Source organism: Xenopus laevis, chromosome 9_10S, assembly GCF_017654675.1.
Source record: "Xenopus laevis strain J_2021 chromosome 9_10S, Xenopus_laevis_v10.1, whole genome shotgun sequence".
In the NCBI taxonomy this organism is placed as follows: Eukaryota; Metazoa; Chordata; class Amphibia; order Anura; family Pipidae; genus Xenopus; species Xenopus laevis.
Genome location: NC_054388.1, coordinates 25000219 through 25015253, shown reverse-complemented (window position 1 = coordinate 25015253; position 15035 = coordinate 25000219). Strand labels below are relative to the sequence as shown.

The window sequence follows — 15035 nt, the reverse complement described above, 5'->3', positions numbered from 1 at the left end:
ATCTTTTGTAATTTGGATCTTCATACTGTACCTACTAGAAAATCATGTAAACATTAAATAAACCCAAATAGGCTGGTTTATATAGTGAATAAAGTACCCCCTCTTGTAAAATATAAGGATATTATAAGTTACCGAGGAGCTTCATGACCATATAAAAACACAAGGCCGCAGGCCGAGTGTTTTTATACAGGTCGTGGAACTCCGAGTTAACTTCTAATATTCTCATATTTTGCAACTGGGGGTACTTTATTTATTATAATACACATGTTTTAGGGAGTCATGTGACAGAAATGACATCAGAACTCACCGTTTATAACTGATGACATCAGAACTCACCGTTTATAAGGATATAATTTACAAGATATTAATGGCTTTTGTGTATTATATATTTATATAATACACAAAAGCTATGAATATCTTGTAAATCGCACATAAGAGTTGTAGGGGATAGTGGGCCACTGCTCAGTTAGAAATAAATTACTATTGTATAGCCTGTGAGGCCAATAGGTTATCAGAGTAGCAAGGTGGGAGGGAGATATGGTCAGTTTAAGAATATATTCAGTTCCAAGTCTGACTGCCTTTGTTACATAACACTACTCCCAGGCAGCCAGAAGACCTAGGGTTAATATGAGGGTTAGGTACCTCATATATTTGAAGAAGTCCAAATTCCAGCACACAGAGAGAGAGAGAGAGAGAGAGAGAGAGAGAGAGAGAGAGAGAGAGAGAGAGAGAGAGAGAGAGAGAGAATGAATGCAGACTCACCAGAACAGAGGAGCAAAGCAGCAGCAGCTGCACTACAAAGGAAGGCCACATTTCAACCTAGCTTTCTCTCTAGATCACTGGTGGACATCACATGACATGCCGACATGCACTCACTCCCTCGGAGTGAGTGCATGGTCCGAGGTAGTGCTGCACATAGACTCCAGCACCAGTAGCTGACCCAAAATACATGCAAGATGCACAGAATTAAGCCCCTACTGCAACATCTGCTGCTGCCTCAGCTCAAGGACCGACCTGACCTGCATCCACTCCTCTGATCCTGCAGTCACAATGCAGAGAATAAACCAGGTAACCTGCACACCCACAGCTAGGGATAGTCCTCGACCCACTCTCTGCTTCACTAGATAGAGCATAAAAAAAAACAGTACTAGGTACCAGGCAACTACTTACCTTTCCTTGGAAGACAGGAAACAAACACTGTGGCAATAGTGGGGTGGATGACTTTTATTTTGTTTCCTGTCTTTGGAGGAGGGTCTCTCTCTTTCGGTGTGCTGCCTGGGGACCCGAAGGAAAGAATAATTTGTTCTTTCTTCTTTGTTAGCTCATTGTTAACTCATATGTGAAGGAGGAAAGTTAGTTGTGTAGGACTATACACAATTTGCCACTTTTTTTTGCACTGTGGCACTGATGAGAATGTAAAGAAGGACAACACTGAAATACCTCCCTTCTGTACCTAAAAACACAGGCACTCTCAGACTACATATTTCTTATCCTTTATTATTTCTTTATTCTTTAAAATATAAAGCAATATAAGGAAACGGTCATAGTTATTTTTTAAAAAAAAATCTGTGAACTGCTAGCTTCAAACTATTGCCAAAATAAAAATGCACAGTGTAGCTATCAACACGAAATCACTAAAAGAATCATATTTCTAAATGCTGTATGAATGCTGTATTAATTCATGCAGAAACATCTGAATACCAGCAATACCAGTCATCATAGTGTATTTTATTGTTTACACAGACAGCCCAGCATAACAGAAAGGACACAATTTATTGTTGTCCTTTCTGGAAGCATGCCAATGCAAATTCCTTTGGGTTACAGTTAGTGCCAACAACATATTTTCATAAAAGAGCTAGGTAATGCATTGTATTTAATGTTAACTAAACCAGCATGAATCAGTCTTAAAGGCAATTCAGATTTACATGGTTTGTTAATGTTCAAACAAACCAACTTTAAAGAATTGTACTCTAGTCAAAAATACTACCTCGCAAAAACTACAAATGCAGCTCTTTTTCAGAGCCATCTTATAATTTGAGCACTACTCCCTTGAAAAAAAGTAAAAGAACTGATAATATATACACAGTTATACAACAGTTTATACACCGTCCTAACAGCAGGTACTAGTAAAATGGTGTTGCCTTTGTGGTTTAGGTAAAAGACAGCCCCCATGTTGTATATGTACTGGCTTGCTTAATCCAGATGTGACAATGGGACAGTATATTCTTCATTAATCTGGCAGCCAGACTCAGATTTCAAGGACGGCAACTGATTGTCAGGGAAAGCCAAGGAAAAGAGAGCTTCAGGTTCACATACAAACTTGTATACATAGCGTTCGCCAGCCACCTATAGAAATAAAATATCTTAGGTCATTACGTGTTAGGGCAGTTGAGATAAAATATTATATTAATAAAAATCAGAAGATGACTTAGGTTTACTTGGTGCTTATAAATGTAATAGATTTGGCATGCACTTAGAGGGGCATTTCCATGCCCTAACATGTAGAGGCTCATTAACATCTGCAAGTACAGAGAGCAAAGTGCAATTCCAAGTGCGATTGCCATGGGTTTTTTTAAACACAATACAACATTTCTTTCCAGAATTCCAGCATAATTGCAGTGGCAAAGACAAGCATATTGACGCAAGTACCTTTAATGAAAGGTGTTTAAAGGGGACCCACATATGAAAATGTGTATAATAAAAGTCCTTCTAAAATGAATCATGAAAACCCAAATTAATTTTTAATTAAAACAACCATACTGGTTATATGTAAACTTGTTTAAAACTCTCAACTGTCAATCATATATTGCCGGCAGCTGGAGCAGGCAGTTACTTTCACTTTCCATTCTGCTAAAGCACTCTCTGCACTAGTGAAGCTGAATTTCTGGTTTAAAAAAACAGAAATCCGTCTCTTAAAGTTACAGGAAGCAGCTTTTTGACACCCCTGGTAACTGGCCGCTCGCTTCTGCATGAGGCAAGTTTTTCACTTTGCTTCATGGCAGGAAAGCCTGATGTTACCCTTTGTATCAGAGGGTGGTAAATAAATTGATGAGAACAGGGTAAAACCACAGTTTTGTCTTCTGTTTAAAGTGCAAGGACGTAATTTCATGAAGACTTCCTTTTTAATTGACCAAATTATTATAATTTAAGAATAGATGTTGTGGATGACTCAGGAGGAAATTAAAAAAGACTAGAACATGTGAAAGTAAACAAAGGCCCAGGACCTGATGGCAGTCAGTCCAAGGTAGTAAAAGAACTTGATGGACATAATTTATACTGGGTAATCAATGGATAATTTTCAAATAATTACAAATAAAATAAATTACAATGGTTAAAAAAATATATATTTTCAAAAGGCCAACAAAGCAAACACAATGTTAGCATGTAGACTAAGTAACAAAGTTCATCAAACACCCTTTACACAAGTTAGGACAAAAGATGGAGCTTTGACAGATAGTCCAGAAAAATATATACTGAATTTGCCATGTACTATAGAACTTTATATGAACAAATGGTGAATCCTACTCCACATGCAACAGATACTTTCAGCAAAAATATCTCTCCCTAAACTCTCTCGAGTTCAGCAAGAGATCTTATTTAAGCCAATTGATCTAGAGGGCCAAATGGGTACGCAACCAAATATTATAGACTATATGTCCCACTATTGCCCTCTAATTTCATTATCTTATTTAATGATAAAACATCAGGGAAGGACATTTTTGACTATGATTCCCAATTGTCCAACATAGCAGTAAATCCTAAGCCCAATAAGGATAAAACACAATGCAAAAATGTCCACCCTATTTCAGTTTTAAACATTGACTTGAAATTATTTGCTAAAATTTTTGCAGGTACAATAAATACATTTGTTGGTAGCTCACTCCATAGGAATCAAGCCAGTTTTCTTCCCAACAAGTAACTGACAACATTCATCATGTTATCAATTTGATTCTCTTATCTAAGAAGAGTGGTTTTCCCTCTATGTTACTTTCAATGGAAAAGGAATTTGATACGATCTCCTGGCAATATTTAGTGCAGATAATACAGAAATATAAATTCCCCTCTACCTTTCTAAATGTAACTAAAGCTCTATATCATTTAACTAGTGCTTGTGTATGTCATATGAGCTTCCTATCTGTACGTCATATGAACTTCCTCTTTTGCATCAAAAGAGGCACCAGGCAGGCGTGTCCCCTTTCCCCCCTCCTGTTTGCCTTAGTAATTGAACCAACAGCTATATGTTTTTGATAACATGCAGACATCTTTGGGCTGAAGACAGGGGAAACCCATCATAAATGAGTTTTAAATGCAGATGACTTTTTACTTTTCGTCACCAAACCATTACCTATCTCCATAATTTGCATAAATTGTTGGCAAACTTAACCATCAGTTCCGAGATAATGGAAAACTATCAGAAATGGAAAAATCTTAATATCAGCCTCCCATCACATATTCAAAAACTTTTGGAAATACATTTTGAATTATAGAGGCAGACAAAACACTTAGAGCCAACAAAACTTATAGAAGTAGATATAAAGGGGCCATCGTATCCAAGAGTTTAGGTCCTATTTTAACCTGGTTAAATGATGGAATGGTACCTCATTATGGACCCAATTAAATCTCATTATGGACCCAATTAAAACAATTCTTAATTGGAGTCCTACTAATAATCTACTATGGATCTGTGCTCCCCTACAATCACCCACAGTAAACCACTCTCTGCAAATTTGGCAGTCCAAGTGGGACAGATACCCATTAATTTGTATCCATCTCCCTAAAATTAACCCTGTTGAATAATCCTGAATTTCCCCCTGGCCAGGATCTTGTTGTGTTAAAAATCTAGCAGTTCACTCATAGTAAAATAGTAAGTTAGGCTGAAAAAAAGACACACGTCATTCAAGTTCAACCTTTTAACTTTATTTTAACCTGCCTAACTACTAGTTGATCAGAGGAAGGCAATACACCAGATTTGAAGCCTCTCCAATTTCCCTTAGAGGGGGAAAACTCCGAATATTAAGTTTATTTCTAGCCAAACTCTTACCTACCGATACCATATGCCCAATGCCAAAATCTGTAGATATGCTCAGAATTGAGAGACTTGACCTCACCGACTGTCTTCGAATGATTACGTTTGCATTTTCTCCCATTATAAAGGGGCTATTTCTAGGATTTATGAAATACTAGTCCACCAAACACCACTGAAAGATTTGCATTTTGTTAGACAGTAGCAGCAAGACTTACATATATGGCTAGAGGGCGAAGCCCGGCATTATATATTCCACTGCGTTAACATTGCATCGATTATTAAAGGGATACTTGGAGCCAACACAACTTACAGAAGTAGATATAAATGGGCCTTCATATCCAAGAGTAAGCTCTTGGATTTTAACCTGGTTAAATGATGGAATGGCACACTTTTTAGGAATCTCCTCATTATGGACCCAATTAAAACAATTCTTAATTGGAGTCCTACTAATAATCTACTATGGATCTGTGCTCCTCTACATCCAATGTAATCACCCACAGTAAACCACTCTCTGCAAATTTGGCAGTCCAACTGGGACAGATACCCATTAATTTGTATCCATCACCCCGAAATTAACCCTGTTGAATAATCCTGAATTTCCCCCTGGCCAGGATCTTGTTGTGTTAAAAATCTAGCAGTTAACTCATAGTAAAATAGTAAGTTAGGCTGAAAAAAAGACACACGTCAATCAAGTTCAACCTTTTAACTCTATTTTAACCTGCCTAACTACTAGTTGATCCAGAGGAAGGCAATACACCCCATTTGAAGCCTCTCCAATTTGCCTCAGAGGGGGAAAACTCAGAATAATTAGTTTATTTCTAGCCAAACTCTTACCTACCGATACCATATGCCCTGATTCTTGTGAGCCTCAGATGTGTCTTGTCACATGTATGTGGTGTTGGAGCAGCAGTTCCATGCAGTATTTACATGTGAGAGATGCCTGTGGGTTTTCATCTTGGAATCTGAACTTGCAGCACTGAGGGCAGCAGCAAATATGGGGGAGGAAAGGATGCTCACAGAGCAACCACTGGCAGGGGACAGTGCAGTGGGGGGGGCCAGTAGAGGCTAATTAAGGAGGCATTTATTACAGTTAAGAGGGGAAGAAGGTAACAGAAGTGTAGGGGGGCTGCTCCACAGCTCATCCAAATCAACAGATTCACCATTTTGGCTGAAGATGCTGGGGAGGACTGAACTGGTGTGTACGGAGTAGGCTGATTCTCAGAATACCCTGGGAGGCAGTGACTCTTATAAGGGTGGTGGGGGGAGTGCAAGGAAGGAAAGGCAGGTTATAGTTACAGGGGATTCAATTATTAGAAAGGTAGATAGGGTAATCTGCCATAAGGACAGTCTGCTGCTTGCCTGGTGCTAGGGTTAGTCATGTGGTGGAATGAGTGGACAGGTTATTGGGAGGGGCTGGGGAAGACGCGGCAGTCTTGGCACACATAGCTACCAATGAGAAAGTTAAAGGAGGTGGTAAAGTCCTCAAGAATGATTTTAAAAAACTAAGTGTAAAGTTGCGGATGAGGACTTACAAAGCAATTTTCTCAGAGATATTACCTGTGCCACGAGCACGAACGATAATAAGACAATGGGAGATTAGAGATTTATGCAAGATTGGTGTAGAGAGGAGGGATTTAAGTTTTTGGAGAACTGGGCTGATTTCTCAATCGCTACAGGCTCTTTGCCAGGGATCGGCTGCACCTCAATGATGATGGTGCTGCTACTTTGGCAGAGAAGATGGCTAGAAAGTTGGAGGAGATTTTAAACTAGGCATGGGGGGGTCAGTAAAGGATTCCATGAAACATAGGTAAGATGAGGTAGTGGGCAAAGGAAAGGAAAAGGGGGGCGAATATATGGATGGGGGTACTGTAAAGGATAGGGAGGACCACATGTTCAATATGTTACCAGTATTAAATGTATGTTTGCAAATGCAAGAAGTCAGACTGGTAAAATGAGAAAGCTGGAGGTGCTGGTGGGAAAATATGATATGATTGGTGTGGCCAAAACATAGCTGAATGAGTCGCATTACTGGGCAGTTAATATCAGCAGCTATACTTACAGGGTTGAAAAGCTAATATAAAGGAGGAGGTGATGTTAGAAATGAGGGGGCTGAAGTCTTATGGATATGTTAGAAATGAGGGGGCTGAAGTCTTATGGGTGGAGCTCTTCACCGATTCTAAAGAGTCTAGCAAATTAATTGTAGGAGTATGCTATAAACCCCCTAATGTAAGTGAGGGGGAGGAGGCTAAGCTAATAGAAAAGGCTGCTAGTTTGGGGAAGTAATGATAATGGGGGATTTTACACAGATATTGACTGCAGCTACAGTACTGCCAGGATAGTTAATGGGAACAAGTTTATAAACTTGTCGCATGACAATTTTATGGCACAAGTTGCTGAAGAGCCAACCAGAAAAAAATGCTATACTGGATCTAGTGATTTCTAATATATTTAAATGTTGCTGCTTTAAATAATGGTATCAATATGGTTGTAACAGATACAGAAAAGGCAAATGTGCTAAATCAGTTATTTTCTTCAGTGTATACAACAGAGGAGTCAGAGTTCCCAGGCTCACTTCATAGTACTGTTGGCTCGGTTCAATCTAGTCAGTGGCTGACTCAGGACATGGTTCATAAAGTTTTTATAAAAATTAATGTGAACAAGGTGCCAGGACTAGATGGCACACACCATGCTGAAGGACAGGTCATGTCAGACAAATTTGATTGATTTTTATGATGAGGTAAGTAAGATGCTGCACAGTGGGGGAACAGTAGATGTGATCCATTTGGATTTTGCCAAAGCGTTTGATACCGTGCACCACAAATTAAGAGGGTGGTTGTTAATGGTTCATTCTCTACATGGAGTAGGGTTCTTAGTGGGGTCCCTCAGGGCTTGGTATTGGGTCCACTTTTATTTAACTTGTTCATTAATGACTTAGGGGAGGGTATTGTAAGTAATGTATCAGTGTTTGCTGATGACACAAATTATCCAGCCCAATTAATTCCATCCAGGATGCGGCATCCTTGCAACAGAATCTTGACAAACTGGCAATCTGGGCAGCTAAATATTCAAAAGGGGGTTTTACAGAGAGAGCTGTGAAGATGTCGTACAGGCTACAGGATACATTAGATAGCTTTAAGAAGGGGTTGGATGGCTTTTTAGCAAGTGAGGGAATACAGGGTTATGGAGGATAGCTCATAGTACAAGTTGGTCCAGGGACAAGTCCCATTGCCATCTTGGAGTCAGGAAGGAATTTTTCCCCCTCTGAGGCAAATTGGAGAGGCTTCAAATGTTTTTTTTTCCTTCTTCTGGATCAACTAGCAGTTAGGCAGGTTATAATAGAGTTGAACTTGATGGACTTTCAACCTAACCTAACTTGCTATGTTACTATGAAAGGCATGGATGTTTACAGAGGTACATGCATTAATTTGACATCTGTGACTTGTTTACTAACTTAGGTGCATACTTGAACAAAGCAAATTGGACAAATTATTAGGTTCTAGTATGACTCCAAAAACACCTTATGAAAATTCATAGTTACATAGTTACATAGTTACTATGTAACTGAATTTTCATAAGGTGTTTTTGGAGTCATAGTAGAACCTAATAATTTGTCCAGTTTGCTTTGTTCAAGTATGCACCTAAGTTAGTAAACAAGTCACAGATGTTAAATTAATGCATGTACCAGCCAAACTGGACAAATTATTAGGTTCTACTATGACTCCAAACACACCTTATGAAAATTCATAATTAGAATTAAAAAATAATTATAGGAAAAATAATCTTATGTAGTAGTGAGAACTAATTATATAAACATACCTTCTGCATAATGCCTTTCTCATAATAGTAACGCAGAGACCGGCTGAGTTTATCATAGTTCATGGCTGGACGGTTTTTCTGCATGCCCCAAAGTCTTGCAACCTGCAATTTAAAAAATGTCAAACTTGGCATTCTAGCTTTTAGCAGATAAACACATGAGAACAAACCATTTAATGTTATTTTCTTTTTTTTATTTCTATTGTGTTAGATTTGTTAAGTCTGAAGTAATTTGGCCAAATAGGCCAAATTATTATTTTAATAATCACAGCTGTTTTGTGGAATAAAACAGCAATATTATTCTATGTACGAAGATCTCAAAAACTGTGACAACATATGTCTAACATGGACAAACTGCATCAGCACAAAAGAATAAAAAGCTACTGACTTTCTCTTGTCTCTTTTACTCTGAGCCTCTCTATTGGTCAGTCAGATGTCAATCATATCATGGGTGTCACAAAGTATTGAACTGGGGAAAACTCTGAATTAGCCATTGGCATTAGTAGCCTATATCTCTGGACCGACATCTGATGGTATCTTCTGAATATGTATTTTATAAATACAAAATGTACTTCATTACCTTGCGCTACCCAGATTGGTGACAGACAGGCAAATTCACTAAAGGGCAAATTTTCACCAGCGAAGGCTATGCCACACTTTGACATGTGTAAATTCGTTACCACTATGCTAATTAATTTAAATGCAAAGTTGCATCTCTGTAGCTGAACACTGGCAAAGTTTCACTAGCATTAATTCGTCAGCGTGAGCATTTCATACTAAAGTTTCGCTAGCGTTCATTTCTGCCTAGCGAAACTTCGGTAGTACTTTTACACTTGGGACAATTTGTATAGGGTGGGTACATATAGGTCATATAGACATCTTTATTAGAGATGTTGGTGCAAATGCTTGAAGTGGCCACTTATTATAATAAAATGTCCAAGGAAGCAAAATAAAGACAAAAGGGATCCTCTAATGCCCTAGACATGAGCCCACCCTAAAACAATTGTGGTATGCCCCTCAAATGGTTATAAAATGTTAACATGAAAATCTATAATAGTTAGACCTTTTGAAGGCAATCCTGCTTTAAAACATGAAAAAACACCAGTGTTTTGTAGAACTTTTATGATTTTTCGGCATACATGATATGATGTCACTGACATAAGATTCAGGGTTCACCAGGTCTAAGGTGGCGAAGGAAACTCTGGCGAAAGAGGTAACATTCTGTAAAATTTGCACTTTAGTGAATTTGCAGAGTAAGGATTATTTGCCTGAGAAAAAATCCACCTGGCGATAGGATGCTAAACTACGCTAGCAACGGTCTCTTTCACTAGAGAATTGTCCTCTACACCTGTTAGTAAATTGGCGTTGTGCCTGTGGATGGGATTTCTGCTATTTTTGCTAGCTGGAATGGGATTTCCGCAATTTTCCTAGCCACAGCCACTTCGCCCTTTGGTAAAAGATTTTTATGGTTTCTTAGCTGCTACTTATTGTAATGGTTGGCACCCTGAATCTAGAACCAATGCCAAGCACCCTGGTTTCGGCTCGTGCTTCTACCTGTAGCAGCTGTCTTTGGCCTCGGGAGGAGCCCTCAGCTACTCAGATGCCGCCAGGTCTTAAAATGAGAGGTGCGAGGTGAAGTTCTAAACAAGCAAAGGGGCACAACTGTAAGCAAAGTCTTTGGGCAGAAGGTCGTGGTACAAGGCGTAAGGCAAAATCATAGTCAGATCAGGCTGGGCCGAGGCAGGCAGCGAATAAGCTTAGTCAGGCAGGCAAGTGTCAAACCGGGAGATCAATCAGAAGGGATTTAGCAGAAGAGGTAGTCGGTATTCAGGCAGAGGTCAGAATAGTCAAAAGCCAGGCAGGGGTCACAGCAGGAATCAAAACATGTTCAGACAGATTAGCTTAAAGCTCAGAAGCACCAGGAACAAACTCCTATAACGGGCAATGCAAAAATGAATGAAGTCCCTTTAAATACCTTTTGAATTTCGCACCATTGCGTGCTGACATTATCATGCCAGAGCGTCCGCGTCCATAAAGGGGACGAGATGCGGGAGCGTGCGTCCTAAGGAACAACCATGGCGCAAGAAGATGAGCGGCGCGGTGGGCATCCCTGCCGCACCACTAGACCACCAGGGTAAGTGGATTTTATTACATCACCCCCCTTACTAGGGGGGGCCACTGGACCCCCAGGTTTCTCAGGAAGCTTAGAATGAAATTGTTTCCTGAGACGATCAGCCCTAATATCACCAACAGGAACCCAAGAGTTTTCCTCAGGACCATAGCCCTTCCATTTGACCAGGTATTGTTACCTCGCACTAGGCGAGAATCGAGGAGCTCTTGAGCAATGAATTCAGGCTGACCTTCTACCAATACTGGGGGAGGAAAAGACTGCTGGCATACCTGTGTGGCAGGTTTCAGGAGGGAAACATGAAATGAATTAGAAATTTTGAAATTATCAGGAAGTTTGAGACAAACAGAAGAAGGGTTGATTATTTCAATGATGGGATATGGACCAATAAACCTGGGCCCCAGCTTGAGAGAAGCGACCTTAAGCTTGATGTTTTTTGTAGACAACCATACAGAGTCTCCCACCTGATTTGGGTGCCTCTCTACGAGACCGGCTGCTTTTTTCTGAGCGGCCGTGGCTGCAGAAAGAGAATCGTGCACCCCAGACCAAATTTTGGCAAACTGTTTGATAGAAGAATTGACAGATGGTACAGGGGACAAAGAACCAGAAAAAGAAAATGCTTTGGGATGTAAACCATTAAAAATAAAGAATGGGGATTCACCAGTTGAAGAATAAGTTGCATTATTGTAAGCAAATTCTGCCCAGGGTAAAAGTTCAGCCCATGAGGACTGGTTGTCAGACACATAACACCTTAGAAATTGTTCAAGGGACTGATTAACCTTTTCGGTTTGACCATTAGTTTGAAGGTGATACGCGGTAGAAAAAGATAACTCAATTCCAACCAAAGAGCAAAATGCTCTCCAAAACTTTGAAACAAATTGTACCCCTCTATCAGAAACAATATTGACCGGAAAACCATGTAACTTAAAGATATTGGAAATGAATAACTCAGCCAGGGTTTTCGCAGAAGGGAGGTGTGGGAGGGAAATGAAGTGACTCATTTTGCTGAACCTATCTACCACCACCCAAATTACAGTTTTCCCCTGAGAAGGGGGAAGATCAACAATAAAATCCATCGAGAGATGGGACCAGGGTCTGTCAGGGATAGGTAGTGGCCTTAACAATCCCTGCGACAAATTCCTGGAGGATTTTGATCTTTGGCAAACAGGGCAAGAATCAATGAATCTTTTGACATCCTGCTTAAAGGAAGGCCACCATACATTGCAAGACAAGAGGGACACCGTTTTAGTGATGCCAGGATGTCCTTCCCTCAAATTCTCAGGAACAAATCTCCCAGGGGGAGTTTCTACAGGAGCAGAAGACTGGACTGAGGATAATAGGGTGGCAAGATCTGATGCCAGAGCTGCCACAATTAACTCACCAGGAATGATAGGAATGCACTCACTAGAATCAGATGAGTTGGATTCGAAACTTCTAGAGAGTGCATCTGCCCTGGTGTTTTTGGAGCCAGGCCTGTAGGTAAGGGAAAAATTAAACCGGGTGAAAAATAAAGCCCACCTGGTCTGCCTAGGATTCAACTGCTTGGCAGACTCGATATATAACAAATTTTTATGGTCAGTAAAGACCGTTATCAAATGCTTAGCCCCCTCCAACAGATGTCACCATTCCTCAAAGGCCCACTTAACAGCCAACAATTCTCTATTCCCAATATCATAATTAGCCTCAGCAGGCGAAAATTTTTAAGAGAAAAAGGCACAAGGGTGTACCTTGTTGGTTGTTGGATGCCTTTGAGAAAGTACTGCCCCCACCCCAACCTCTGAGGCATCAACCTCAACAATGAATGGGAGTGTGGTGTCAGGGTGACGAAGAATGGGGGCAGACACAAACTCCTCTTTGAGGATTTTGAAGGCTTGAATAGCATTGGGGGACCACATACTCGGATTTGCACCTTTCTTTGTTAAATCAGTGATAGGGGCCACTATCAAGGAAAAGTTTTTTATAAATTGGCGGTAATAGTTGGCGGACCCTAAGAACCTTTGGGTTGCCTGTAAAGAAAGAGGCTGGGCCCAGTCTAGTACCACTTTAACTTTCCCAGGATCCATTTCTAGACCTTAACTAGAGATGTTAAACCCCAAAAATTGCACAGGTGAAACCTCAAAGGTTCACTTCTCTAGTTTGGCATAGAGGTTATTTTTCCTCAACCCGAGTAACACCTCCTGCACGTGTTTACGGTGATCACTCAAGTTGGAAGAAAAGATCAGGATATCATCTAGATAGACCACTACGAATAACCCCAGCAAGTCCCGGAAAATGTCATTGACAAATTCCTGAAACACTGCTGGGGCATTACAAAGACCAAACGGCATTACTAAATATTCGTAGTGGCCGTCCCTGGTGTTAAAGGCCGTTTTCCACTCATCCCCCTCCCTGATATGGATGAGGTTATATGCACCTCTAAGATCAAGCTTGGAATAAATACTGGCATTTCTAACCTGATCAAATAATTCTGAAATTAGAGGAAAGGGGTAACGGTTCTTTATGGTGATCTTATTTAGACCCCTGTAGTCAATACAAGGATGAAGACCACCATCTTTTTTACCAACAAAAAAGAAACCCGCACCAGCAGGGGAACTAGAGGGTCTGATGAAACCTCTTTCAAGGTTTTCCTGAATATACTCTTTCATTGCCTGGGCTTCAGGCAAGGAGAGAGGGTAAATTCTGCCTCGAGGGGGGGTAGACCCAGGAATGAGGTTGATTGGACAGTCATACTGCCTATGTGGGGGTAAGGTCTCTGCAGCTTTCTTAGAAAAGACATCTGCAAAATCTGTGTAGGCTGCAGGTAAACCCTCAAGAGATGTAGTTGCTACCACCGGGGGAATGCAAGACCCCTGACATTTTAAACCCCATCGAAGAAACTTCCCAGTTACCCACTCAATATGTGGGTTGTGTGCTTGTAACCAAGGTAATCCCAAAATTAGAGAAGAAGCACCCTCAATAATATAAAAGGCTAACTCCTCACAGTGCAAGTTATTAGAACACAAAGATAAGACCTCAGTCTTTTTAGTCACCAGACCTGACCCTTTATCGACTGCTAATATCCTCATAGGAGGATCTAAAGGGGTTAGAGGAATACAAAATCTTGCCGCAAAGGCAGCATCCAAAAAACTCCCCTCTGCCCCTGAATCCACAAAAGCGGACAACTTGACAGAGCCTGTAGGCCAGGTTAACTTAACTGGTATCAAAATCCTAGAGGAAGAATGGGGAGAGGAAGCTTCTTTATCCAAATGGAGCTCCCCTTCTCCATTTAGGCTTGGAAGTTTCCCGGCCTCTTAGGACATTGATTGAGAAAATGACCCTTTTCCCCACAATAAATGCATAATACCAGCGACCGCCTGCAAGCCTTTTTCTCAGCAGAAAGATGAGAAATGACCAATTGCATGGGCTCCTCCTAAGGCACAAAGGGACTAGGAGGCCTGATATTGGTAGCCACTTTAGAGAAAGAGGTTTTTACGGTTTTTACATAGTAAGACCAGAATGAAAAGAAGTACCCCTTTCACCTCTTCTTTCCCTCTGTCTTCTATCTACCTGGATGGCTAGAGACATGAGTTAATCCAAGTTGGTAGATAGCGGATAGTTCACAATACTGTCTTTGACAGTGTCAGAGAGCCCTATACAGAACTGGCTACGAAGAGCTATGTCATTCCAACCAGTTTCTACTGCCCACCAGTGGATGCACCTCCACATCCCGCTTCCCCTGGCGTAATTTACGAATCGCAGAGTCGGCTGAAGAAGCACAATCCAGGTCATCGTAGAGTATTGCCATAGTTTTAGAAAAAAGTCTGTAGGGAATAGCGGGCAGGATCAGTGGAGGGTAGCCTTAGGGCCTAAATTTGGGGATCACCCTGCAACAGGGTCATTACAAACTTCACTTTTTCCTCGCCAGTGGCAAAAGATTGAGGAAAGAAGCTGAGGTAGAGTTTGCATGCCTCTTTAAACACAAAAAATTGGGTTCTATCCCCACTTCTCGGGGAAGACAATTTAGGTTCATGGGTTTTAGGTACGTCACCCAGCATGGAAGGAGAACCCACAGGAGCGACCACAGGAACT

The 15035-nt window shown here is 40.7% G+C and overlaps 1 protein-coding gene across 1 annotated transcript in view; it reads right to left on the bottom strand.

Moving 5' to 3' along the window:
- Nucleotides 1–1552: 1552 nt before the first annotated feature.
- The window catches only part of LOC108702199 (ETS translocation variant 4), a 63517-nt gene continuing 50034 nt past the window's right edge, over nucleotides 1553–15035 (bottom strand). The window contains exons 8-9 of the mRNA XM_018237707.2: nucleotides 8843–8944; nucleotides 1553–2346 (exon numbers count right to left, since the gene is read on the bottom strand). Of these exons, the coding sequence (XP_018093196.2) occupies nucleotides 2194–2346; nucleotides 8843–8944 (255 nt within the window). The 3' untranslated portion in view covers nucleotides 1553–2193. The remainder of the gene's footprint in view (nucleotides 2347–8842; nucleotides 8945–15035) is intronic.